General features: G+C 40.6%; 1 protein-coding gene across 7 annotated transcripts in view; it reads right to left on the bottom strand.

Moving 5' to 3' along the window:
- Positions 1-27,829, bottom strand: part of LOC134342864 (pleckstrin homology domain-containing family G member 4B-like) — a 228,639-nt gene that overhangs the window by 131,160 nt on the left and 69,650 nt on the right. For 5 of the 7 annotated variants that reach the window (XR_010017127.1, XM_063041518.1, XM_063041517.1 and 2 more), the window contains exon 2: positions 9,899-10,096. Coding sequence is in view for 6 of the 7 variants with exons in the window: in XM_063041518.1 (XP_062897588.1) it covers positions 9,899-10,096 (198 nt within the window). In the remaining variant the exon portion in view is untranslated. Of the gene's footprint in view, positions 1-6,909; positions 7,170-7,666; positions 7,757-9,898; positions 10,097-27,829 lie in introns of those variants that run through there. The other 2 variants (XM_063041520.1, XM_063041521.1) reach the window with 2 other exon arrangements.

Genomic DNA, 27,829 nt, shown 5'->3' with positions numbered 1-27,829 from the left:
TGGTTTATATTAGGGATAGCTTTGTAAACCATAAAATTGAGAGCATGATAATACCAATGATCCCCTGATCATTTTCACTGGCTGGCAGCTAGCGCACACTCCCGCAGAATAATTTCCTCTCAAGCTGTTCCAATGAGGAGTGTGCATGGGTTTTAGAAGGCAGAGTGAACCGTTGGGGAAAAAAATTATTATTTCATCTGCGGGAAAACTATCATCCGGCAATAAAAGTACATGAGAAATAAGTTATTTATTTTTGATAAGTGGGTTTGTCTTGTTCAAACCCAACGTTCATTTATCAGAGTCAGACTCTATTCTTGCCCACCATATTTTCAGCTCCTAAGCCCCAGGAGGAAATTCTGCCCCTGAATTTCTTGAAGTTCAGTCTCTTTTTTATCCCCTTTATGTCTGGTTCACAAAATATTTTTTCAGTAAGCTTTCTCCTGAAGTTATTCAGAGAAAATCAATACACTAAAGAAGCTATATAGAGTCACAGAGCAATACCACATTTACAGGCTAGTCGGCCCAACCACTCCATGCCAGCTAGTTCCAATTTCTTGTGTTCAGCCCAAATCCCTCCAAAGCCCATTCCTATCCAAGTGCTTATTAAATTATATTATTGTAACTGCCTCAACCACTACCTCTGGAAACTCGTTCCATAGATTCACTGCACTCTTTGTGAAAATGTTGCCCCTCACGTCTCTTTTAAGTCTTTCTCCTCTCACCTTAAACAGACCAACTAGTTATGTACTCCCCTACCCTGGGAAGAAGACTGATACCATCCACCTTGTCGATGCCTCTCATAATTTTATATGTTTCTATCAGGTAACACCTCAATCTTCTACATTTCAAAGAATAAAGACCTAGCCGGGCCAAACTCTCCCTATAATTCAGGCCCTCTAGTCCTGGCAGCATTCTCGCAGATCTTTTCTGCACTCTTTCTAATTTAACCACCCCTTTCCTAAAACAGGGTGACCAAAACTGTATACAGTACTCCAAGTGCAGACTCACCAATGACTTATACAACTGCCATAATTTTCTAGCTTCTGTGCTGAGATAGAAGTTGATATTCTTGGAATTAAAGTAAAATTTTCAACCTGTGTTGATAATTTTTGAGTAGTAATGGATTGAGAACAAGAATTGGGATATTATTTAAAATTATAATGAGTAATTGTAATCAGGGGCTATTCACAAGAGAAGGAAAAGCACCAGATAACTAATGGAGGTAAAAGTTGCTCCACCTTTGGCCCTGAACTCATTGGAGTTTAGAAAGTTGAGGGCTGACCTTCTTGAAGTATAGATTCTGAAGAAGATTGATGGCGTTGACGCCAGAAGGATACTTTACCTGGTAGTGGTACCCAACACTCATCGGCATAGTTTTAAGAATCAGGGGTAATCTATTTAAGACAAGGATGAGGCGGAGTTTTATTTTCTTTCTGAGGACTGTGAATCCTCTTCCCCAGGCAATTATGGAGCTGCATATTCGAATCTATTCAAGTTAGAGTCTGACAAATTATTGAACAAAAAGCAAGAAATTGAGCATGGGGAGAGACTGGGAAAGTGATGCTGAGGACAAGGATGAAGCAGGCAAGGAAGATTCTGCAGATGCTGGAAATCAAGAGAGAGTAACACCTACAAAATACGGGAGGAGCTCAGCCAGTCAGACAGCAGCACCTATGGAAAGAAATAAATAGTCGAAGTTCTGGGCTGAGGCCCTTCATCAGGACGGCACTTTGGTCTTCAGTTCTAATGAAGGGTTTCATGGGGAGATTTGGCGTGATGGTCATCACCACTGGATCAGTAATCCAGAGACCTAGTTATACGCTGGGAACATGAGTTCAAATCCCACCATGGCAGATGGTGAATTTGAAGTTTAAAAAAAATCTGATTGCCATGAAACCATGTTGATTGTCGTAAAAACCCGTCTGGTTTACTAATGTCCTTTAGGGGAGGAATCCTGCCGTCCTTAACTGGTCTGATGTATACGTGACTCCAGACCCACAGCAATGTGATTGACTCTTAAAAAAATAGGGAAGGGCAATAAATGCTGGCTTAACTGGCAATGCCCACATCCCGTAAATGAATAATTTTTAAAAAAACATGAGACATTGACCCTTTATTCCTCTCGAATGATATTGCCTGACCTGATGAGACCATCCAGCATCCTGTGGATGAAACAGATACAACATTCTTGCAACAGACACAAAATGTTGGAGAAACTCAGTAGGTCAGGCAGCATTAATGGAAATGAAGAAATGGTCGAAGTTACGTGCCGAGATCCTTCATCAGGACTGGAAGGGAAGGGGGTAAGATGCCAGGATAAGAAGATTTGGGGTTGGGGAAGGAGTAAAAGCTACATGGTGATAGGTGAAGCCATGTGGGTGGGGAGGTGGGGTGAACTTGGATGCTGGGAAGTGATAGATGTAAAAGGTAAAGAGCTGGAGAAAAAGGAAGCTGATAAGAGTGGAGAGTAGACTATGGGAGAAAGGAAAGGTGCATGGGCACCAGGAGGAGGTGATAGGCAGGTGAGGAGAAGAGGTAAAAGGGAGACCAGAAGGAGAAAGTGAAGAAGAGGAAAGGCAGAGGGGAAAAATTACCAGAAGCTAGAGAAATCGATGTTCATGCCAATAGGTTGGAAGCTACCTACACAGAATATAATGTGTTCCTCCTCCAACCTTACTTAATAGGAAAGGATGTTTGAGGTGCTGAGCGACATACTGCTGCCCCTATTTCTTTGGTTAAAGTCAGTGGCCACTTTATTAGGTGCACCTGCACACCTGTGCGTTAATGCAAATATTTAATCAGCCAATCACGTGACATCATGCAGACATAGTCAAGTTAGAGGGGCGCGAAAAAGTGCAGGAAAGGGAGCTTGAGGGAGAGGGAGAGTATTGGAAATGGGTTGTGACAGCAAAGCTTAGAGGTGTCAGAGATGTCAGGAAGTGACAAAGAAGACAGAGGTAGTGCATGGGAGATTGTATTAGGTGATGGGAGCTGTACAGAGGAAGGTGAATGTCAGGTTTCTGCGAAACAGAAAAATGAGCAGTGGATTGAGGATTATAGTGGCTCATCGTCTAGTGATGAAGGATTTAAACAAAATAAGAAAGGAAGAGTTTAAGGTATTACTAGTTTCGAATGTAGATCTGTTTCCGACAGCAATCTGATTAGATTAACTAGGATTTGAAAAAAGTATTAGGCGATCTTGCGGGCGTAAGACCTTTGAGAGATGGGTGCTCTTAGTGTTTTGTAAAGATAGTAAGCAAGGTGAGAAAGCTGTAGGCTTAAAAGCTCTGGGAGGAAGGAAAGTTACACCAAAGAATTATATTGAACAACTGTGGCTTTGGGGAGTAACCACGGAGGGGTGTCTACATGTATCCATAGATTTAAAATAATTTAGTCGGGGAGGGGCAAGTTGTAGATACTAATGTTTAAAAGGTTTTCGTGGAGGAGTTAGAATAGTTAGCTTATTGGTGTTGACTAAATTAGATGGGAAAAAAGTTGCTGGATAAGTTAGTTTAGGTTATTTGAGTTGTATGGATCGAGTCTACGTGCTGCCCCCTCTGAAATGTTTTCAATGCCGGAGGTTTTGGTCATGCAGCAGCTGTGTGCAGGGGTAAAAAGCGATGTGGTAGATATGGTGGAGAACATGATTATGGTCATTGTGGAGAAGGCATAAGGCCAAAATGTAGCAATTGTGAAGGGGAACATAGCTCTGCTTATGCAGGGTGTTTAGTATATAAGAAAGCTGTGGAATTGCAGCATGCTCAGGTAGCACTGACAAACCACATGCAGTGGTTCCTCAGAAAGTACAGAAGACCAGGCCAATGGAACCAATCAGTTTTCAGTATACAGTTAGATTAAAGTCAGTGTGTAAAGTGCATATTTAAATGAAGGATGCATTGATTGTTAATAAACTAAAGTTCCTTACTTTCATGGTAGATGTGCTAAATTGTATAGCACAAGCTAAAAGTAGGACAGAAAAAAAATAATTTATATTAAAAGCTACAGAAAAAAACATCCAGAGGTAAAAGACTTAACTCTAGAAGTTATTAATGGTGCTTTACAAGGAAGGATAAATAATATTTACACTTCAAAGAAGGACTGTTTATACTTTTTTCTTTTTTCTTTTCTTTTTTTACACTGGAAGGCTGGAAGTTTGTTAGCTAATGGTCAGGGAAGGGATGTTAATGTTTTTATTTCTAATTTTTTCTTTTTTTCCCCTTTTTTTAAAATCCTACAATGGAGTGCTAGAAATTTGTTACCTAATTGTCAGGGGACTTTAATTTTCATAGTACTACGTGTGGTTGTAATGACACAAATGTGAAAAGGATGATGGAGGAAGACTTTCTGGAAGAAAATATTTGGTGTGCTTGAATGATACTTGATAGGTGGCAGTAATGCCTCTTCTGTTGGTCTGACAACCGCCAACAAACACTACCAGAAGAATAACAATATGTTCAATTGTCGTTCAGACCACACATCAGAATGGGGAAGAAATATGATCTAAACAACTTTGACCATGGAGTGCCAGATGAGGTGGTTTGAGTATCTTAGAAATTGCTGATCTTATGGGACTTTCATGCTCAACTGTCTCTGGAGTTTACAGAGAATCGTGCAAAAAACAAAAAAAAAATCCAGTGAGAAGCAGTTCTGTGGATGAAAATGCTTTGTTAAGGGAGGTCAGTGGAGAATGGCCAGACTGATAGCAAGGCAGCAGTAACCCAACTATCAACACGTTACTATAGTGGTGTGCAGAAATGCATCTCAAAATGCATATTGAACCTTGAGATAGATGGGCCACAGCAGCAGAAGGTTTCACTCCTGTACCTAATAAAGTGGACACCGAGTGTATGTGATCAAAACATAACGTGCCGGGACTACAGAGCAGATTCAGCGACAACCAATAAAGGGAAGAAATGAATAAGTATTTTGAATGGAGACCTCAGCAAATGCCATTTGATTTGAAAAGGGCTTGAGCCAGTGCAGGATCGTGAGACACTTTGGCAGAATGCAGAGTTTAATGCATCAAACAGCTGAGAGCAGAATAAGCACCCACATGCAAAGCTTGCTCGCTGCTGAACGAAAATAGAAATATGCTGCTAATCAGTCAGATTTGGGTAAAGAAGAACTCCACTGTTGAAATGCGTTCCATTCTGTAAAGGCAGACATAATATTCAGCTAGTGGGAATCACTGGGGACTCTGTGCAGAGTAATAGTTTTCAGATTGCTATTTTTGAAACTCTGGCAACATTACTGTTCACAGTAGTTAATTAATGTTCTCCAAAAGGAAGCTTCTTTCCAACATAAACAGAAAATAAACTTTCACCTTCAATAAATTTGGAGCTGATTTGGACTGCATGTTCAAGCTGAATTGCTGCATTTCTGTAGTATATCAGCCAAACAACAAATAAATCATCTGGATTTGATATAGTTATTTTCCTCTTGTTGGCTAGGAAGAGTGTAAAAGCTGGTTCCAAGTGTCCAGCTGCATATCCCACTAACAATGTCTGCATTCAACATTCCTCTGGTCATGGGCCAGAGTGCTGGAGTTTTACTAGCACACCCCCCTCTTGTACACAGTGAAGTGTAAGGATTGTGTGGGGCATGGTTCAGGAGATGATGTTGAAACTGGTAATGTTTCCCCTCTCGTCTTAATGCAACAATTAGGTTGGGTCATTCTCAAACTAATCAGGTCGCAGCCATGTAAAAGTTAAACCAGTCTGAAATACGGCAACAATTCGACAATTATGCTAAAACAGGTCACAAGGCAGAGTCTGTGGGAAAAGGAAACAGGCAATTGTACAGTGAGGACTGCTAGTATGAGGTTAAACCACCTTGTAGCACAAAAGCCAGAGTGTATTCCATCACAAACAACCTGTACACTTACTGTGGGAATAAAAAGTTAAATTAAAACATTTCCATTTGCTCAATCCAGTTACAAATAAAAGAGTGAAACCTGTGAGTATTGCACTCTCGATAATGGTGCACTACATCTTCTGGAGTTGGCATATTCCTATGGTGCAACGTTCCCCTTGCAGTGGAATTTAGTAAACAATCTGCAGAGCATGCCAAGTGTTCTTTTGCTCCAAGACCCTGAACTCCTTCGTAGGGAAACACAGTGAGTATTGTTAAAGTCAACTCAAATTAATTTGCGTCAACTTTTAACAAACCCCACAGTGTCACTTCTGTGGAGGATTTACATTCCTCTGTTTGCATTTCACTCTTATCAGAATAAATGTCTCTCAGTCCTAATTTTCAAAAGTGATCTGCATTGATGATCACCATTAACTAATGCAGATCTAAACATCTTCAAATAGATCATATCATCCAAGGAGGATTCATGAAGTAAATTATTTCAGCTTTCTGATTTCATAGGTCTATTTGAGTGGAATTAGTGTCTGCAAACATGTCAGGACTTATTTTGGAAAAATAATAGCTTCAAGCCCTAATTTCTTTATTCACAAAGAAAATTAAACTCAGTATAAAATTCAAAGGATATTGCTTAGGTTCAAGTATCAGTTCACTTCAACCATTGATCAGAGCTACTGGAAAGAATGTTTTGCATTTTTATAGCTATGTTACTTGGAAAATTATGAACAAATGCCTTAATTAAGACTTTAGAAGCTTCCAAATGAATCTTTGCATAAATCATTAATAATCTGCTTACTTGTACTCACCCAGGTGTCGATAAAAAATTACAGTTCTATAGAATATTTACATTTCCACTGCCTCAGTAAAGCAGCCAGTATAATCAAAGACCCCACCCTCCCTACACATTCTCACTTCTCCCCTCTCCCACTAAGCAAAATATACAAAGCCTGGAAGCATGTACCACAATGAAGTGTAACTATTTGATATAAGTTTATATAGTTCTCGGGTACGATGAGTTGGACTTTTGACCTTACAATCTACCTTGTTATGATCTTGCATCCTGTCCTTTATCGGCACTGTACTTTTTCTGTAGCTGTTACATGAGATTCTGTATTATTACTGTTTTATCTTTTATCTACCTCTCTGAACTGTGTGATAAATTAATTTATTTGAAAGCTGTGTACGTCTATGCCTTTCATCTCAGTACATGTGACAATAATAAACTAATTTCAATTTCAATTCCAGTAAGCAAGCAGTAATAGTCAAAGAAACATGGTGCAAAATGAAGCTTATATTATTGACTGAAGCAACACTCACAACACGCTGGAGGAACTCAGCAGGTCGGGCAGCATCAGTGGAAATGATGAGTCAACGTTTCGGGCCGGAACCCTTCGTTAGGACTGAAGAAAGAAGGTGGGGGAGGGTTGGAAGAAGGCTGGTAGGTTCAGTTGAAAAACCAGTAATTTGAAAGATAAAGGGGTGGCGGAGGGGAAGCAGGAACGTCTTAGACAGGAAAGCAATGGGTAGTAGAAGAAGGAGACAGAACCATGAGGGAGGTGGTAGGCAGCTGGGGGAGGGGGCAGAGTGAAATAGGGATAGAGGAAGGGAGGGGGATGGAATTACCGGAAGTTGGAGAATTCTATGTTCATACCAAGGGGCTGGAGATTACCTAGACATCACCTCCCTCATGGTTCCGTCTCCTTCTTCTACTACCCATTATTTTCCTGCCTAAGACGTCCCTGCTTCCCCTCCCCCACCCCTTTGTCCTTCAAATTACTGGATTTTCAACTGAACCTACCAGCCTTCTTCCAACCCTCCCCCACCTTCTTTCTTCAGTCCTGACGAAGGGCTCCGGCCCGAAATGTCGACTCATCGTTTCCACGGATGCTTCCCGACCTGCTGAGTTCCTCCAGCATGTTGTGAGTGTTGCTTTGATCCCAGCATCTGCAGAATATTTTGTGTTTATTGTTGACTGAAGCTAACTTTGGACTCTTGTTAGTTGCTCCTTCCGATGATTTGAACCCAGCTTAATTATGCCTTCTAATCCTTTTATATCAGAGTGCAAAAGAACACTTGGCATGCTCTGCAGATTGTTTACTAAATTCCACTGCAAGGGGAACGTTGCACCATAGGAATATGCCAACTCCAGAAGATGTAGTGCACCATTATCGAGAGTGCAATACTCACAGGTTTCACTCTTTTATTTGTAACTGGATTGAGCAAATGGAAATGTTTTAATTTAACTTTTTATTCCCACCTAAGTCCCCATCCAGGACTTACATGACTGACTGTAGTGAAAACAGAGGGGAATCTACTGACATGATGAAGGAAGCCCTGAACACCACCAAAAATGGAGGCTCTTCATTGCCATCCTAAACGCCAGTGGCGTAACAGGCAGTAAATTCTGAATTATGCATTCTGGGCTGAACGCTAAGCTCCACATTGCCTGCTGCTTGCAAGATTCAGCTTGTTCCCTACTACCCACCCCTCCCTCCCAGAAAGGGCACCAGGAAGCTCACTCTTATTTTTGTATTGCGAGGCCAATTTTGAGTTCTCTTTTTGTGAGGAGTCATCAGATGGAGAAAACCATGGGAGTCACAGGGGTTAACTTTCTGCTGTTCTTGTGTTAGAGGAAGCACAGCATAGTTCCCGTAGGTTGATTCCTGGGAGAGGGGATGACAGGAAATTAAGCAGACTGCTTGAGTCCTGGTGAAGGGTCTCAGCCTGAAACATCGACTGTTTATTACTCTCCATAGATGACTTGCTCAGTTCTTCCAGCACTTCGTGTATGTTGCTTAAGCAAACTGCACCTAGAATATTCTCTTGCATTTGACAGGAGTAATGTCATTTTAAAATGCTTATGTGGTCTAGAACAAGGAATTACATTCTCAAAATAGGGCACCATCCAGGTAGGAGATGAGAAGATACTTCTTCATCCAGAGCCATATGACACAAGATACAAGATGCAAAGAATAGGAGCAGGAATAGACCTCTTTGAGATAAGAAGAATTCACTTTTTCACCCACAAAGTGCTGGAGGAACTCAGATGAAGGGCCTCAAACTTGAACGGAAATCCAACAAAAAGTAGCGGATACAGCCCAGTCCATCAAGGATAGACAGGAAAACATCATCCATCATCAGAGACCCCCACCACCCAGGTTATGCTCTCTTCTTGCTGCTGCCATAAGGAAGAAGGCGCAGAAGCCTAAGGACTCACACCTCCAGGTTCAGGAACAGTTATTACCCCTCAGCCACCAGGTTCAGGAACAGTTATTACCCCTCAGCCAACAGGATCTTGAATCAAAGGGGATAACTTCACTCAACTTCACTTGTCCCATCACTAATCTGTTCTCACAACCTATGGACTCACTTTCAAGGACTCTTCATCTCATGTTCTTGGTATTTATTGCTTATTTATGCTATTTTTATTATTATTACTATTATTATATCTTTTTTTTCCTTTCCTTTTGTATTCACACAGTTTGTTGTATTTTGCACACTGGTTGTCTGCCCTTTTGGTGTAGTCTTTCATTGACTCTATTTGGTTATTGGATTCATTGAGTATGCCTGCAAGAGAATGAATCTCAGGGTTGTATATGGTGACATATACTGTATGTACTTTGATAATAAATTTACTTTGAACTTTGAACCATCGACTCTTCAGACCTTTGCCTTTCCACCTATCGCTTCCCAGTTTCTCACTTTATCCCTCTCCCCCACCCACCCACCTTCCCCGATTTTGTGTGTGTTACTCTGGATTTCTGGCATCTGCACAGTCTCTTCTGTTTATAAATATTTTTCATTTTATCACCATTGTACCAACAAATTCCACCAGCTAATCAATGCTCCAGATTGTACGTTCTAAGAGCATGCATACAAACATTGTGGGACACCGTGCAGGAGATGTGGTTTCTTAGCATAAAGAGGTAGAGGGCTTCAGTGCTGGACTGGTTCGTGTTGATGTCCGTCTTCCCGATCCATTCTTGTGATTTTATTTCAGGACAGGTTTACAGTTATTCACCATACTTACACAAGCATCTTGTTGCACAGTCTCTAGGATGCGCTTTGCTGGAACCAAGAAATGCAATAGGCAGCGGAGTCCATCCCCCTTATACGTGGTGTCAATCACCCTGAAGATTTGACTGAGCACTGTGGGAGCTGTGGCGTTGAACGGAGGATACAAAGCAGAGAGAATGCTTTGAATACAGGTGTCCAGCGACTCTGAATTCTAAGTGAGAGAAATACATGTCATCAGTTCTCCAAGGTGATGAAAAATTATAACTATTTGATTTTGTGCGTTAATTATTAATTTTAGACAAAAAAAGCAAGAGTATAAAAGAAACTCATATACACTTAGTGGCCACTTTATTAGGTACAGAAGAAAAGCCTACTGTGGATTTCTGCTGCTGTGGAGCATCCACTTCAAGGTTTGACATGTTGTGCATTCAGAGCTGCTCATGGTTATTTGAGTTACTGTCACTTTCCTGTCAGCTCGAGCCAGTCTGGCCATTCTCCTCTGACCTCGCTCATTAACAAGGCATTCTTGCCCACAGAACTGCTGCTCACTGGATGTTTTTATTTATCACACCATTTTCTGTAAACTCTAGAGACTGCTGTGTGTACTGCTTTGGAATCAGTAGTTTTTGAGATATCCAAACCATCTCGACTGGCACCAACAAGCACTCAATGATCAAAGTCACTTAAATCACATTTCTTCCCCATTCTGATATCTGGTCTGCACAACAACTGAATCTCTGCATTTATGCAGTGAGTTGCTTCCATATTTTTGGCTGATAAGATACTTGCAATAACAAGCAGGTGTACAGGTGTACTGAATAAAATGGCTACTGTGTGCATATTATGAAGTTTTATATAAGAAAACTTGTTTATAAAGAACATTTTTATATATTTCCCTTCAGCCACATCTTCACCCATGGTGCTTTTGTTGTGTAGCCTTTACAGATTTTGAAGTACGTTGGAAACTGCTGGAAATTTATTCCTTCTACCTCAGGGGTGAAAAATCTGTGCACAATTTTCATTATGCTGGGACTTTTAAAATAAAATTTAGATTAGCCTTATTTGTCACATGTGCAATAAAACATCGAAACGTACATTGAAATGAGTCATTTGCATCAACGACAAACACAGTCCACGGATGTGCTGGGGGCAGCCAGCAAGTGTCACCCTGCTTCCAACACCACACAGCATGCCCACAACTTACCTACCCATGCGGCTTTGTGGGAGGAAACTGGAGAACCCTATGGAAACCCACATGATCACAGGGAGAACGTACAAACTCCTTGTAGACAGCAGCAGAAATTAAAACCCAATCGCTGGTGCTGCAAACCATTACACTAAGTGCTTCTGTGGTTTATAAAGGACTCGGTTGTCTATTAGAAAGAAACTCTTTGAAACTTTTATGCTGTGCCTCTGCTCTGTATAAATAGCCTATGTAGATTCACAAGCAAGCTAGCTAGCACAGCACAGTGTGTGCCATGAATGCAGGGGAAACTGAAACACATACAGCGATGTGGCATGGAGTCCATTTGGTAAGTGCACAACGTTCCTTAACAACAAGATTTTCATTGAAATTAATGGTGCAGGTAAATGACAGATCCTATGCTACCATAATATCTAGACCATAAAAGTGTAAGTTCAAAGTTCAAAAATGCCAAATGCAAAATAAAGATAGCTTTAAATGGGCTGAGTTTAAATCATACTTGGCTCCCTGCATCAGTTCTATTGATTTCAATGCTGATCACAAGCGTGGCTGAATTACTAGGAAGCAATCTTCAGGCAGTGAAGCTCAAGGTAACCTTTAACAATTCTCTTGTAAACTCGTTTGCGCATGGAATTTACAGTTGGAGGTGAACTACCGAAGAGTATCAGTAAGATTATAAAATAACAGTTGTGGAACTCACTTTTCCTGATAATTACTTCCTAGAAACTCATATCAAATTAATATTGGGATGAGATGTGGCAATGTGAGATCCAGGGCAATATAAAGGGCTGACTCCGTTTATAACTGGCAAATCTATAACCCGCATACCTTCACCAACTTTAGCATGGAAGGTAGCTATGAGATAGATTTGGTGGGCCTACATTACTCTTTGCTCATTTGACCTATAAGCTGGAAGACAGCTATTTTGATTTTGTTGATGTGAGCACAACTGGCCTAAATAGATCATTTTTTCCTTTGTCCTCACTGCCTTGGACCATAAAATAAAAAGCATATTGTGGTATTTGCATTGCCTTCTTTTCAAGTTTGCCTCCTCAGTTTTGGAAATTCGCCTCTTCTCAAAGACTATGGTTCCATCATATATGAGGCTTCACCAACTGGAGAGATCATGAGCAGGTTCCTCGCAAGATTCTGGATGAATCATAGAGTTACAGAATGATACAGGACAGAAACCCTGGCCTGTTGACCCACCTTGTCCATGATGACCTCTATGCTAATCGCATTTGCCGTGCTAGGCCAATATCCCTCTATCCCTTCATATCGAACTACCTGTCCAAATCCTTCTAAATGTTGTAATTGCAACAGCCTCTGCCGCCTCCTCTGGCGTCAAATTACAAGTAGTCACAGCTCTCTGGCTGAAAAACTTATGCCTCAGATCTTTAACTACACCAGCTGGTGGCATAGTGACATCAGTGCCGGACTTCAGAGTGAAGGCTCCTGAGTTCGAATCCAGCCAGCTCCCTTGCACGCTTTCCATCGGTGTTCGGTTGAGCGTTAAGCTAGCAACTCAGGCTCGTAAAAATAAGAAAGCCTGCTAAAAAAAATGCCATCATGACGGAGTTAAGGGCTTTCTTCTTTTTCTTCTTCTTTAAATTTTCTTTCAATATTTTTATTAATATTATATAAATTGATAAATACCAATACAAAATTCATAAGGATAAAAGTAAGTAATATGAATTACATTACATTTAAATGATAGTTATATGATCACAGTATCTCATATTCCAAATCAATCATGTAGAAAAAAAAAGATTGAATTATGAAATGAAATAAAATAAAATAATTGTATTTTATTCAAAGAAAATCTACCCCCACTACCAAAATGAGCTGGTTGGTTAAAAAAAAGAGAAGAAAAAAAAACTAGTTCTAATTTAAAAAAACTTTAACTGGTTCTAGACTCTCATGCCCTATGATCATCTACACTGTCTGTGCCATTTATGTTATGAAGTCAAGGCCCAGTCTTCTACATCTTCGTGAGAATAAACCCAGAGGAATTCACAAATTGCTAGAAGAGCTCAGCAGGTCAGAAAGCATCTATGGAGGGAAATAAACAGTTGCTATTTCTGGTCGATACTCCTCATCAGACCAGAAACATCGACTGTTTATTCTTCTGTATAGGTGCTGCCAGTTCCTCCAGCATCCTGTGTCTCAATTTTCAGCATCTGCAGCATCTCTTGGGAGAATAAACCCAGCCTATCACATCTCCAAACACAAGAGATTCTGCAGCTAGAGGATAAAACCACATATAAAATGCTGGAGGAACTCAGCAGGTCAGTAAATAGTGGATGCTTTGGGTAGAGATTCTTCATCAGGTCCGGAAAGGAAAGGGGGAAGAAGCCGCAAAAAGAAGGTGTGGGGAGAGGAAGGAGGACAAGACAAAATGTGATGGGTGAAGGAAGGTGGGAGTGGGAGAGGGGGAATGAAGTAAGAAGCCGGGAGATGATAGATGGAAAAAGGAAAGGGCAAAAGAAGAAAGAATCTGATAAGAGATGAGAGTAGACCAAGGGGCGAAAGGAAAGGAGGAGGGGCACAGGGAGTGGGGGGTGATGGGAAAGTGAGAAGAAGAGAAGGGATAAGAGGGATAAGAGGGATAAGAGGGGATAAGAGGGCTATCTGATCTCTCCTTATAACTACGGCTTGGAACACCCTCATGAATCTATTCTGCACTCTCTTTAAAGCTGCCTCTGAATTCTTGTAGTGTGATGAACAGAACTTACACAACACTCTTCAAGTACAGCCCAACCAATATTTCATACAGGTGCAACCTGTTAAAATGCTTCAGGTTTGACAAGAAGGAACTCTTGAAATTTGCCTCTGACCTCCATGGGAGTAATTTTGCTTGTTCAGCTGGGGGCAGCAAATCTGCTCACCTGACATTCCAGCGATGCAGCCTGACACACCACATTTCCATCATCAAAGTGTAGAGGTTTGGAATCCCATCAACATAAAACTCAAAATTCAAAGCAAATTTATTACCAAAGTACATATATGTCATCATATACCACCCCGAGTTTCCTTTTCTCGCAGACATTTACAGTAGAACAAAGAAATACAATGGAAACAATGAAAAACTGCACACAGAGACTGACAAACGATTGTGCGAGGGAGGAAGATGAACTATGCAAATGAAAAAGAATTATAATAATAAACAATGAATAAATATCTACTTCAATAATACAGAGACCATGAGTTGTAGAGTCCTTGAAAGTCCCAATCAGAATCAAGTTTAGCATCACTGGCATATGTCATGAAACATGTGGTCTTGCAGCAGCAATACAATGCAATTCATAATGTTAAAAAAAACTGTAAATTACACTAAGTACAGTAAGAAATATATATATATAAATTTAAAAAGTCATGCAAAAAGAGAGCAAAAAAAATGACGTAGTGTACATGGATTCATTGTCCATTTAGAAATTGGGTGGTGGAGGGGAAGAAGCTGTTCCTAAAATATTGAGTGTGTGTCTTTGGGCTCCTTTACTTCCTCCTTAATGTTAGCAATGAGAACAGGGCATGTCCTGAGTAATTGGGATCCTTAATGAAGAATATCACCATTATGAGTCATCGCCTTTTGAAAATGTCCTCGAAGCTATGCCCATGATGGAGCAGGATCAGTTTGCAACTTCCTGAAGTTTTTTCTGACCCTCCATACCAGATGGTAACGCAACCATGGTGCATCTGTAGAAATTTGCAGAAGTCTTTGGTAATAACCCAAATCTACTCAGGGTCCTAATGAAATACAGCTGCTGCCATCCCTTCTTTGTAATTGCATTAAAATGTTTGTCCTGCAGAGATCTTCAGAGATGTTGACACCCAGGAACTTGAAACAGCTCACCCTTTCCACTGCTGATCCCTCGATGAGGACTGATGTGTGTTCCTTCGACTTTCCCTTCCTGAAGTCCACAATCAATTCTTTGGTCTTATTGAAGTTGAGTGCAAGATTGTTGTAAGGACACTGCTTGACCAACCGATCTATCTCACTCCTGTACACCTCTTTGTCACCATCTGAAATCCTGCCAGTTACAGTTGTGTCATCAGCAAATTTCTACATGGCATTTGTGTACTGTAGAGAGAGTAGAGCAGTGGGCTAAGCACACATCCTTGAGCTGCACCAGTGTTGACTGTCAGAGAGGACTCCATATGTTGTACAGTCAGTTCAGCGTTGAAGTAAGTGAAGTTATCCACTCTGGTTCAGGAGCCTGATAGTTGACGGGTAATAACTGTCCCTGAACTTGGTGGTACGGGAGCTAAGGCCCTTGCAGCCCCTTCCTATTTGCAGCAGCAAGAAGAAAGCATGGCTTGGATGGAGCAATCCTTGATAATGGATGCTACTTTCTTATGGCAGATCTCCTTACAGATGTGTTCCATGGCAGTGGGGGGGGCGGGGTGTGGTTGTAGGTTTTTCCATTCTTGGGCATTGATGTTTCCATACCAAGCCATGATGCAACCATGATGTAGTCAGGCACCAGTTGCTGCAGCCAACCAGACAATTATATATGTCTGGCAACTTATCTTGACATCTTATCCTCGTGAGATCCTTCAGACAGCCCATATAAAAACAGTTCAGCCCGACAACAAGGCACAGCCATGTTTTCTCCAGAAATGCCACAAATCTAAAACAGACTCATTGATCAGCTCTCAGTGGTCTGCAGGGCTGACGGAGAATTTGATTTAAAACATTGTGGTGATCGCACTGCAAATCTGTTGCAGCCTTACTGTTGTTACAATAGCTGTGAAATGCTTCAGTCTTTGCTTGACAGCTGCAATGCTATTCCTAATTAAAAGTCCCAAAGGTTGTGTCCTGAAGTGTTTCAGCCTAAATCGTCAACTGTTTATTCCCCTCCATAGATGCTGCCCGACCCACTGAGCTCCTCCAGCGTTTTGTGTGTGTTGCTCAATACTTCCAGCATCTGCCAAATCTCTTCCTTTATAGTGTTCACAATTTCACTTCCAATGATATTTCTGTGGCTATTGAAACCAAATCACTGGGTGTGTGACATTCTGATTCTGTCCCATTGAAACCACATAGGGGAAAACAATAGATGAATGTTTATAATGTGCTGGAGGAGCTCAGCAGGTCAGACAGCATCTATGGATGGGAATAAACAGTCAACGTTTCGAGTCAAGATTCTTCATCAGGACTGGTGAAGGGTCTTGGCCCAACATGTCGACTGTTTATTCCCCTCTGTAGATGCTGCCTGACCTGCTGAGCTCTTCCAGCACGTTGTGAGTATTGCTCTAGATTTCCAGCATTTGCAGTACCGCTTATGTGCAAATGTACAAAGTACCCAGGACACCTTCAGGGAGTGGTGTCTCAGAAAGGCAGCGTCCATTATCAATGACCTCCAGCACCCAGGGCATGCCCTTTTCTCACTGTTACCATCAGGTAGGCGATACAGAAGCCTGAAGGCACACATTCAGCAATTCAGAACAGCTTCTTCCCCTCTGCCATCCAATTCCTAAATGAACATTGAAGCTTTGGACATTACTTCACTTTTTTAATATACACTATTTCTGTTTTTTACATATTTTTAAAAAATATATTCAACATATATAATTAATTTACCTGTTTATTTATTATTATGTTTAATTTATTTATTATTATTTTTTTCTCTCTGCTAGATTATGTATTGCATTGAACTGCTGCTGCTCAGTTAACAAATTTCACGTCACATGCCGGTGATAATAAACCTGATTCTGATTCTGATTCTGATGAATGTTCATAATAATTGGTGGTCATTGAAAACTTCAGGATGAGAATCAGAGATTAGAGAAAGTACGAAGAGGCCATTCCCTCTATTAATGCATCATTAAAGGTGTAACACACCAAATGCTGGAGGAACTCAGCAGCTATGGAGAAATTATCTCTCCACAGATGCTTCCTGACCTACAGAGTTTCTTCAGCATTTTGTCTGTGTTGCTCTGGATTTTCAGCATTGGCAGATTGCTTGTTACATTAAAGGTACACAATTCAGGACAGGTCTGTGTTGTCACTTAATATTCTGACCTGTTTTATATTCAGGGGCCCATTCCTCAACGCTGGAACAACAGGGATGTTTGGGGTCTCTGGAGTTTGTGCTTAACAGCTCTCAGACCAAGAGGTATTGAGATGGAATGTCAGTTGATGTAGTGGTAGGAATTTTCAAATTGGATAAATTCCATTCAACCATGGGGTGATAATGAACTCAGCGACAAATATCTGGTGTTTTAGACTGAGCTTTAAACTAATGGCGGGAAGGAAGAGTCCTGGAGAGGGAAAAATTAGAAACCTAAAGAGCAGAGTCAAGATAGAACTAAAAGTCATGGGTTAAGAGTGTTTAAGGGGAACATGAGGAGGAACCTCTTCACTCAGAGGATGGTGAGAGTGTGGAACGAGCTGCCAGTGGAAGTGGTGAATGCAGGTTTTATTTCAAGATTTTTAAGAGAACTAAGAATATGTACATGGTTGGGAAGCGTATAGAGGACTATGGCTTGGGAGCAGGTTGATGGGACTAAGCAGATTAATAGTTCAGCATGGACTAGATGGGTCAAAGGGCCTGTTTCTGTGCTGTAGTATTCTATAAGTCTAAGACTCTCTTAGACACTTTGTGTTGGGAAAATGCAGACAACATAGAATTAGATTGCATCAACTTGTTTGAGGCATGCACCAATACCCAGGAATGTCTGAACCACATGGTGCAGGTAGGAGGCTACGTCTGTCCTCGTGCAGCACTGACTTCACACTGTGTATCACCAATTCCACAAATTTGTCATATCAGTTTCATCTGGGAAACACACAACATGCTGGGGGAGCTCAGCAGGTCAGGCAGGGGAATAAACAGTCAATATTTCAGGCTGAGACACTTCATCTGTGATGATACTGGGTTCACGCTCAGTAAAGTCTGAAACTCAAAAGGAGATTTTAAGCCCCATTCAAAACGGATATATAATATACAGGTACCCCCACTATTGGGAGACTATACTGTATCTATCTACTCTTCAAAGATTAGCTTACTTCCCTTACTAGTCTCTGTGGTGAGTTTAGCTGCCAATACCCTCTACCTGAGTGGTGGGACCCCCTCCCTACCAAGGAGGAGATGCTTCCAGCTATTTTATTTTTAATGATGTATGTTTAAATTTAGACAAATATTTCTCAACACACATTTAGTACTCACAGATTTCTAATTTATAAATGGTTTCCAAATTACAGAAGATTTACAGACTACGAAGGATTTCCAAACACAGATACAATACTTACCAATTAGAAGAGCATACCACTGAGTTGTAGATGATAAGTCAAAGAAACAAAAGTTTGACGAAGGAATTCTAGCTCTTCTTTCAGTAACCCCATGTTTCTGTTGTTCTCCTTGTCAGTCCTAACAACACCCAATGCTTGTGATATTTAGGCTGCACTCACAACCCGCTGGAGGAACTCAGCAGGTCGGGCAGCATCCGTGGAAAAGATCGGTCGACGTTTCGGGCCGGAACCTTTCGTCAGGACTGTAGAGGGAAGGGGCAGAGGCCCTATAAAGAAGGTGGGGGGAGGGTGGGAAAGAGAAGGCTGGCAGGTTCCAGGTGAAAAACCAGTAAGGGGAAAGATAAAGGGGTGGGGGAGGGGAGGCAGGGAGGTGATAGGCAGGAAACGTGAAGAAAGAAGAGGGGAAAACACAATGGGTAGTAGAAGGAGGCGGAACCATGAGGGAGGTGATAGGCAGCTGGGGGAGGGGGCAGAGTGACATAGGGATAGGGGAAGGGAGGGGGAGGGAATTACCGGAAGTTGGAGAATTCTATGTACATACCAAGGGGCTAGAGACTACCTAGACGGTATATGAGGTGTTGCTCCTCCAACCTGAGTTTAGCCTCATCATGGCAGTAGAGGAGGCCATGTATGGACATATCTGAATGGGAGTGGGAAGCAGATTTGAAGTGGGTGGCTACTGGGAGATCCTGTCTGTTTTGGCAGATGGAGCTGATATTTAGGCTGTTTTCTACTAAATGACATCATCTGTATATGTTTTCCAGATACCTTTGCTGAGAGAGAGTAACTTACACAGATATTTTACAAGCTTCTGGCAACAGAGATCCCAAACATTCACAATGAATGCTGTGAGGCCGATCCTCTGAGTACACAAATTTCCCAACTTATAACCATGTTTAATGCTCTAAATGACACAACCTAATTGTCTTACATTTGGCTGATACAGAGACAAAGTCTCTAGGTCATGTCACTTTGCAAAGCAGACCTCAATAGACAATCACCTGCTGAGGGCTAACAGTCTGTATTCTGTAACACCTTCTACAAAGCTGTGAGTCCAGCTTCAAACTGATTGCTGCTTCAATTTACGTTAAGAACTAGAGACTGGTTCTTGTTTTGTACAAAAAGCCGAGCAAAGAATATTTGTCAAAAGTTTAACTTTATCACCAACAACTCTGACCCTTTGGAAAGATCATGTCACAGTGCTCGAAGACTGAGTTTAACAATAAGCCCCTTGGGCCCTGTAAAATAAATATTCATCACACTTCAGTTGATACAGGTTGCTGCAGGGTCTTCATATCCTTTTCTAAAACAGAGCAAGCAGAACCAAATGCAAAACTCCATACTTGGCCTAACTAAAGTTACATAAAGCTGTAATATAACCTCCCGACTCTTGAACTCAATTCCTCGAGTGATAAAGGTCATATTCCTTCATTATAACCCAATCAACCTGTGTATCTGCTTTCATTGAGCAATGGACGTGGACTGCTAGATCCCCCTGCACTTCAACATTGTTAGAAGTCTTTACAGTTGAGTAGTCAAGAACTCAATAAATTACTCAGGTTGCTGAGATTGTAAATGTTTTTGCACTTAAGCCTGATTTATACTTCTGTGTTAACTCCACGCCGTAACCTACGCAAGTGACTTACGCGCGTTGTGAGCATTTATACTTGTGCGTTGGTGTGTCTGCGTCGCTCTGCAATTCGCGCAAGTCACGCATGCGCACACACCTACCCATGCAAGACTTCATGGTCATGGTAGTCTTTCTCGGGGTAAACAAGAAGCGAGCGTCTTTTCTCGTAAAAGCGAAATGTGTCCTCCATAATTTCGGAGGTTTGAAAAGCTTTATGGAAAGCATTGCAGCCAGAGTTCCTTCCCTGCCCTTCAGTCGCCCAATGGGAAGCTATTGCAGCGTAGGATGAAATGCGATGCTACCAAGCAGAGCAATCACAGTTGTTGCATTTTACGTGCAGTTACATTTTGGGAGAGGTGCACGTCAGGCTCTGGCGTAGGGATCCGCGTTGGCTCTGCGTAGGGGTTGTGGCGACACAGTACTTACAGCGTCACGTTGGCGCAGAAGTATAAATCAGGCTTTAAGGACGTCCAGTCACGGTGTTATAAAAGATCTGCAGACCTGCCTCTTCTATTGCATGGATTGGTGTCTCAGATCACTGAGCCTCCTCTGTTGTAATATTTAACAGGCCGGAGGCATTGCCTGTTTGGAACAGAATTGACGATGTTCAGCTATGTTAAACTGAACAAGACCCAGACTGGCACACATACACCATGGGCCAGTGACTTACTGGCATAGTGTTAGGCCTTATTGTTAGACACCCAATGAAATCTAATCCTGAGGGCCTGTCTTGCACAGATTTAGGGGCCAAATTAAAACATAATGATCTTTTAGTCAGAAGCATTAATATTAATAACAGCTGCAACAGAAGGGAAATGTTTTAGTCTAGCTTTACTATCTATTACCTCAGTCACGCCACTGCACTGTAAACAATTTAAACACCTTTTATAATGCTTTTTAAATTGTAAATACATATTGATATTTATGTATTTATGCACATTTTATTCCATATCTGTACTTTTAACTCTATTTATATCATTCCTGCATAATCTGTATAATTGTTGAATGTTGTTGTTCTTGCTGCATGTTGTGCCAACATACCACAGCAATGTAAATATAAATGTATATGTGAATGCAAGTGTATTTGATAAATAAAATTGATCCTTGATCCTTGCGGAGGTTCTGAGACCAAGACTTCACAATTAGGGGCTTCCTTTACACTGACCGTATGCAGATCCAGTAGGCTATCCAACCAGGTATGTGCATATGTAGGAGAAAACAATGTTTAGCTGGAAGCAGCCTGGCACTAAAATGTTGACAATCTTCCATCAGATTTGTAAATTCTATTTTCACATGTATATTTACATTTTTAATGTTGGATGTTAATCTTTGAAAACTGCAAGCATGAGGAGATGAATGGTGAATTTGGTGATGGGAAATGAAGGAACAATACCAGAAATATAGCATGATATTTTGTGTCGGATTCAGTACTGGTTCTTCAGTTTTCCGCCATAGATACTGATACTGTGGATAAGGGTACACGTAGGTTGATCATTGAGGATCCCCACCAACCAGCCTTCTTCTCACTGTTATCATCAGGTAGGAGGTACAGAAGTCTGAAGGCACACACTGAGCAATTCAGAAACAGCTTCTTCCTCTTTACCATCTGATTTCTAAATGGACATTGAACCCATGAACACTCCCTCACTGCTTCATTTATTTGTTTTTTAGCATTACTTATTTTAATTTAACTATGTAATAGACATATATACTCATCCTGTAATTCAATTTTTTTCTCTCTATTTATCTATCATGTATTTACTGTACTGCTGCCATAAAATTAACAAATTACGTCAGTGATATTAAACCTCATTCCGAACATAACATTACACGAGGGGTGATTGATAAGTTCGTGGCGTAAGGTAATTTTTAGAAAACCTAGCACATTTATTTTTCCTACATTTACACATAGTCCAGCGGTCGTGGAGCATACGGATCCCTTCTTTGTAGCAGTTGGTGTCTTGGACCTCCAGAAGTGGTCCACAGCAGGGGTGATTGATAAGTTCATGGCCTAAGGTAGAAGGAGATGAGTTATTAACTTCAAACTTTCTACATTTTGACTGAAAGAGTTGAACTGCACATGCATGTAACGAGAGCTGTATAACTCATCTCCTTCTACCTTGGGCCACAAACTTATCAATCACCTCTGCTGTGGACCACCTGGTGGTCCAAGACGCTCTTGTTACATGCACGTGCAGTTCAACTCTCTGAGCGATAATACAGAAAGTTTGAAGTTAATAACTCATCTCCTTCTACTTTAGGCCATGAATTTATCAGTCACCCCTGCTGTGGACCATTTCTACAAAGAAGGGATCCATATGTTCCATGACCGCTGGACTAAGTGTGTGAATGTAGGAGGGGACCATGTTGAAAAGTAAACGTGCTAGGTTTTCTAACATTGACTCCTTCTACCTTAGACCACGAACTTATCAATCACCCCTCGTAATTAGAAGTAGGAATAAGTGAATTGGCTCCTTGTCCTTGCTCCATCTTTCAAGATTGGTCACATTGACGCAGAGAAGGGGGATGAGATTGGAGCTGACATTGAGGTTATGTAAAAGGTTGGGCAAGATGTAGGTTCTCAGTGAGGTCAGGGATTGGGGGAGGTACTGAAATGCAAAGAGGAGATGTTCTGTATGGCTACTGCATGAAACAGTGGAATGGTTTTTGGATAATTTCATCTGGAGATCTGCAGAATGATACAAGGGTCTAGGGGTTTCTTGGCATCAAGACCTGAGCACCTGATAATGCTGTTAAGTGGAAGTTTCTAAGGCTGGCAGGACCTCAGCATGGATATGAGTTTGAACAGTTGCCCCAGGTGAGAGGCTGCCCACACCAGGAGAATCAGCAGCTGGGCAAAGGAGAAAACACAAAGAATGGAAGAAGGAAAGTGCACAATGGACTCCAAAGAGATTTAGCAGTTACTGCTCAGGCAGAGGTAGTTTGAAGGAGATATGTACAATAGAAATAATCAATTGTGTGGTTGTATCTTCAAAGAAATTTTCATGAGTTGCCCTTCAGTAACAGGAAGGATGGCAATATGTAATAAGGAGTCAGTGTAATAAATCATTTATTGAAATGATTCATACTTGAATGCATAAACATACCTTTAACTTCCGGTGTCATGACAATGATTACTGTGTTTTGACTCACTTTTTTGAGACATTATTATAACAATTTGCAAGAGGTACAGAGATCCTTAGAGTTTTTACATCATGAAATGCCTTTAGAAACCTCAGCGAAAGGCTGCTTTGTAGCTGGGATTATACAGTGCCTATAAAAAGTATTCACCCCACTTGGAGGATTTGTGTTTTATTGTTTTATAACATTGAATCACAGTGGATTTAATTTAGCTTTTTTTGACACTGATCAACTGAAAAAGATTACTCTTTTGTATCAAAGTGAAAAATGATCTCTACAAAATGATCTAAATTAATTACAAAATAATTATTTTCATAAGTGTACTCCCCTTTCAAGTTAGTATTTACAAGATACACCTTTGGCAGCAATTACAGCCTTGCAGCCTTGAGTCTGTGTGGATAGGTCTCTATCAGCCTTGCACATTTGGACACTGCAATAACTCCCCATTTGTCTTTACCAAACTGCTGAAACTCTGTCAAATTGCATGGGGATAGTGAGTGAACAGCATTTTTCAATCCAGCCATAAATCCTCAATTGGATTGAGATCTGGGCTCTGACTTAGCCACCCCAGGACATTAATTTTGCTGTTTTTAAGCCATTCCTGTGTAGTTTTGGCTTTATGCTTGGGGTCATTGTCTTGCTGAAAAACAAATCTTCTTCCAAGTCGTTATCCTCTTGCAGACTCCATCAGGTTTTCCTCCAGGATCTCCCTGTATTTTGCTGCAATCATTTTACCCTCTACCTTCACAAACATTGCAGGGCCCAGTGCATTGACAGTGCATTGAAGCATCCTCACAGCATGATGCGGTCATCACCATGTTTCATGGTAGGAATGGTATGTTTTTGATGATGTACGGTGTTTGACTCACGCCAAACATAGTGTTTAGTCTGATGGCCAAAAAGCTCAGTTTTGGTTTCATCAGACGATTTTACCAGCTGCCTTCAGAGTCTCCTACATGCCTCTGGCAACTCTAGCCGAAATTTCATGTGAATTTTTTTCCACAATGGATTTCACTTTGCCACTCTCTCATAAAGTTATGTCTGGTGAAGCACACAGGCAACAGTTTTTCTATGTGCAGTCTCACCCGTCTCAGCCACTGAAGCTTGCAACTCCTCCAGAGGTGTCATAGGTGTCTTGGTGCCCTCTCTCACTAGTCCCCTTCTTGCGCAGTCACTCAACTTTTGAGAATGGCCTGCTCTAGGCAGATTTACAGCTGTGCCATATCCTTTCAATTTCTTGATGATTGACTTAACTATACTTCAAGGGATATTCAATAACTTGGAAATTTTCTTGTATCCATCTCCTGACTCGTACTTCTCAATAATTTTTTTGCGAAGTTATTTGGAGCGTTCTTTTGCCTTCATGGTATAGTTATTGCCAGGATACTGTCTCACCAGCAGCTGGACCTTCCAGATACAGGTGTATTTTTATTATAATCAATTGAAACACCTTGACTGCACACAGTGACCTCCATTTAACTAATTATGTGACTTCCAAAACCAATTGGCTGCACCAGTGATGATTTGGTCTATCGTATTATCTGACAGAGCTTCAACAGTTTGGAAAAGACAAGTGGGGAATACTTATGCAATCAATTATTTTGAGTTTTATATTTGTAATTAATTTAGATCACTTTATAGAGATGTTTTCATCTTGACACAAATAATCTTTTTCTGTTGATCAGTGTCAAAAAAGCCAAATTAAATCCACTGTGATTCAATGTTGTAACACAATAAAACATGAAAACTTCAGAGGAGGGGATAAATACTCTCTAAGGCACTGTACCTCATATAAAATCCTACATTAATGTAAATGTTCATTGCAATTGCGATTGTTTACATATATATTATTTATTTTAATTATGCAAAAAGTCTCGGGGAGATAAATTATTAATTTCTTACAAAAATGTGTAGTGCATGAAGAATTGGGTGGAGATTTTATCATTTGGCCTTATTGGTCCAAATTACTTATAGGTTGTGGCTCACAATTGCTTCATCTAGCCCTGTCAGTTTATATGACATCAGTTATTGCCTACAGACAATTATTATTAAATATGTTTGAAGTGGGGTTCATCATGTTTAACAGAGTGTTACACTCTCCTTCAAATATAGGCCCTGCTTTTTCTGCCCCATATCCCTCATCCAGTCCTCTTGTCCCAGAGAACTGTCAAAATAACTGTCTAGGATGGATTAGAATTGTCAGCCTTGGTTTATCTAAGAGGCATTTTGACAGATTCTCATTTTGAAGAAACAACAGCAGCAATACCTTTTTCATGGAGAAACAGGTTTAATATCGAGGAACAACAGGAATTCTGCAGATGCTGGAAATTCAAGCAACACACACAAAAGTTGCTGGTGAACGCAGCAGGCCAGGCAGCATCTCTAGGAAGAGGTGCAGTCGACATTCACCAGCAATTTTTATGTGTGTTGCTTTAATATCGAGGGTTGTTTTCCGATATGAAAGTGAGAAATCCATGTAAAAAAATCAAGAAACATTAGAAATATTTTTATATACCTGAGGAAAAAGGATTCTGCTGGGGATTTCTCCTTCCACAAGGCTGTATAATCTAAATGACTCTAGCTTCAATTGTGTTTACTTAATCTTCTGAGGAACAGTGTAAATGCTTTGATCCCAACAGTAATCAGACAATTCCAAATACGCTGCCTCTCCAAAATGACTGAGATCATCTGGCCCCGTGAAATATTTGGTGGATCTTACGATGAGTGGTGGACTAACAGTACTGGCCACCAACCTCAAAGGAACCTACCTACAAAGAAATAGTAAAGGCTGTTGTATGGATTTCATTGTTCCTGACATTATGTGCTGAAGGGCTTCAATCTTGCACGATTCCTGGCAGTTGTACGTTTGTAGACTGAACTGCCAATTCACTGCTGGTTTCACATAGGGAGTAAATCAAATAAAGCCAAAAGAAAAAACTTCCAACTAACCAGAGCAAAACAAAGAATGCAATATGCTTGTGAAACTACAATAGACACTGAAACATTGTAAGTTAATAATTAAACTTAAAATTATTTTTAAAAATCCATTAGATTTTGTAATATTTATTTGCCGGAATAACAATCTGCACACAATTTTTTTTGAAAGTGTAGAGGCTAATAAATATTCAGAGGAGCCCAGTGAAATATCATACAGCAAAACAGAATGTTTTATAGGTTGCCTTAGAGTGAGGATGAGCTACAGAGGCTTGATGTTTCACTGATTAGAAGGTGGGACATCAGAGCACAGCCCACAATGTGTGTTCTGAACATGGGAAATGTCACATGGAGAAGCCTGTACTGAGTTCGGAGCGGCAAATCTCTAAAAGCTGCTTCCTCTAGTGGTTTAACTCTGCAGGTGTGAGACTCAGAAGCTAATACTGGATTTCCTCCATGATACTACAGCTAATTCACATTTGCAGAGCAAACAGTGGTAAAATTACTTAATTTTCTACTTATATATTGGAGCCAATAAACTTTTAACATTCAACAATTTATAAACTGTAGTAAAAATGTAATGCCACAAGGAATGATACTTTGTGAGTCATCTAATCCCTGTATGAGGTGTTAAAGGCTGACGGTGTGCTGTCAGCGGTGGGATGGGCAGGAGTCATGAACAGACAGCTCCGTGGGGCTTGGCTTTGTGACTGGCACAGTCGGTGAATCAGAAAGCTGCAGGTTCAAATTGCGCTTCAGATGGAGTTATGCAACTCGGTTTAACAACAGATTGTACTAATGGACATCTCATCTCCCACAAGATATGTTCAGTCAAGTCCTTACTGTACAAAAATGTCAAAATTGGATAAGGGAGTTCTACTTGATGTCAAGGGCAGTATTAATTCCACAACCTACATCATGATCTCATGCTGTTCGCAGGTGAAGTCATACCTTTAAAGAATTGTTTTCTGCAGAAAAGCAATGATGTGGCTAAACACATGATTGAGAAGTTTTGAGGATAATTTCTCCAGGGTACATTCGTATGAAAGTAAGGCAATCACCAATTCAAAGTTCAAAGTAAATTTATCATCAAGGTACAGATATGTCACTGTATACTGCCATGAGATTCATTTTCTTGCAGGCATTCACAGAAGAACAAAGAGAATCAACAGAATCAATGAAAAACTACACAAGTGATCTCTAGAATTTTACCTTGTGTGCTTAAACTACCATTTGTAGATTGCATGGCTGAAACGTTTACTGAAGCTTTAGTGGTTGCAAAGTTCTACAGAGTTCTGCCTGCTCTCTGGTATGACTGTACCTGGAGACTGACTAAGCAATTACTGTCCAATTAAAATCGAAGGAACTGCAGCTGCTTTACCTGAAAGTAACTATTCCTCCTTTCAAAGATGCTGAGTGTTTCCAGCGTGTTTTCCCTTCTTTCATTTCTGATATTCGGTTATACAATTTCTGAGAATGTTTCAGAGATACTCAAAAAGTCAAAGTCAAAATAAAGTTATTATAAGAGTACATATAAATCACCATAAACTATAATGAGACTCAGACTCTTGCAGGCGTTTACAGGAAAATGAAGAAATACATGGACTTTATGTTAGTGTATACACAAAGACTGACAAACAACCAATATGTAAAAGAAGACAAATTGTGCAAAAAGTACATAAATAAGACTGAGAACGTGAGTTGTACAGTCCTTGAAAGTGAGTCTGTAAGTAGTGGAATCAGTTCAGTGTGGAGGTAAGTGAAGTTATCCACTCTGTTT

Source organism: Mobula hypostoma, chromosome 2 (assembly GCF_963921235.1).
Source record: "Mobula hypostoma chromosome 2, sMobHyp1.1, whole genome shotgun sequence".
In the NCBI taxonomy this organism is placed as follows: domain Eukaryota; kingdom Metazoa; phylum Chordata; class Chondrichthyes; order Myliobatiformes; family Myliobatidae; genus Mobula; species Mobula hypostoma.
This window is presented reverse-complemented; position numbering and strand designations above follow the sequence as displayed.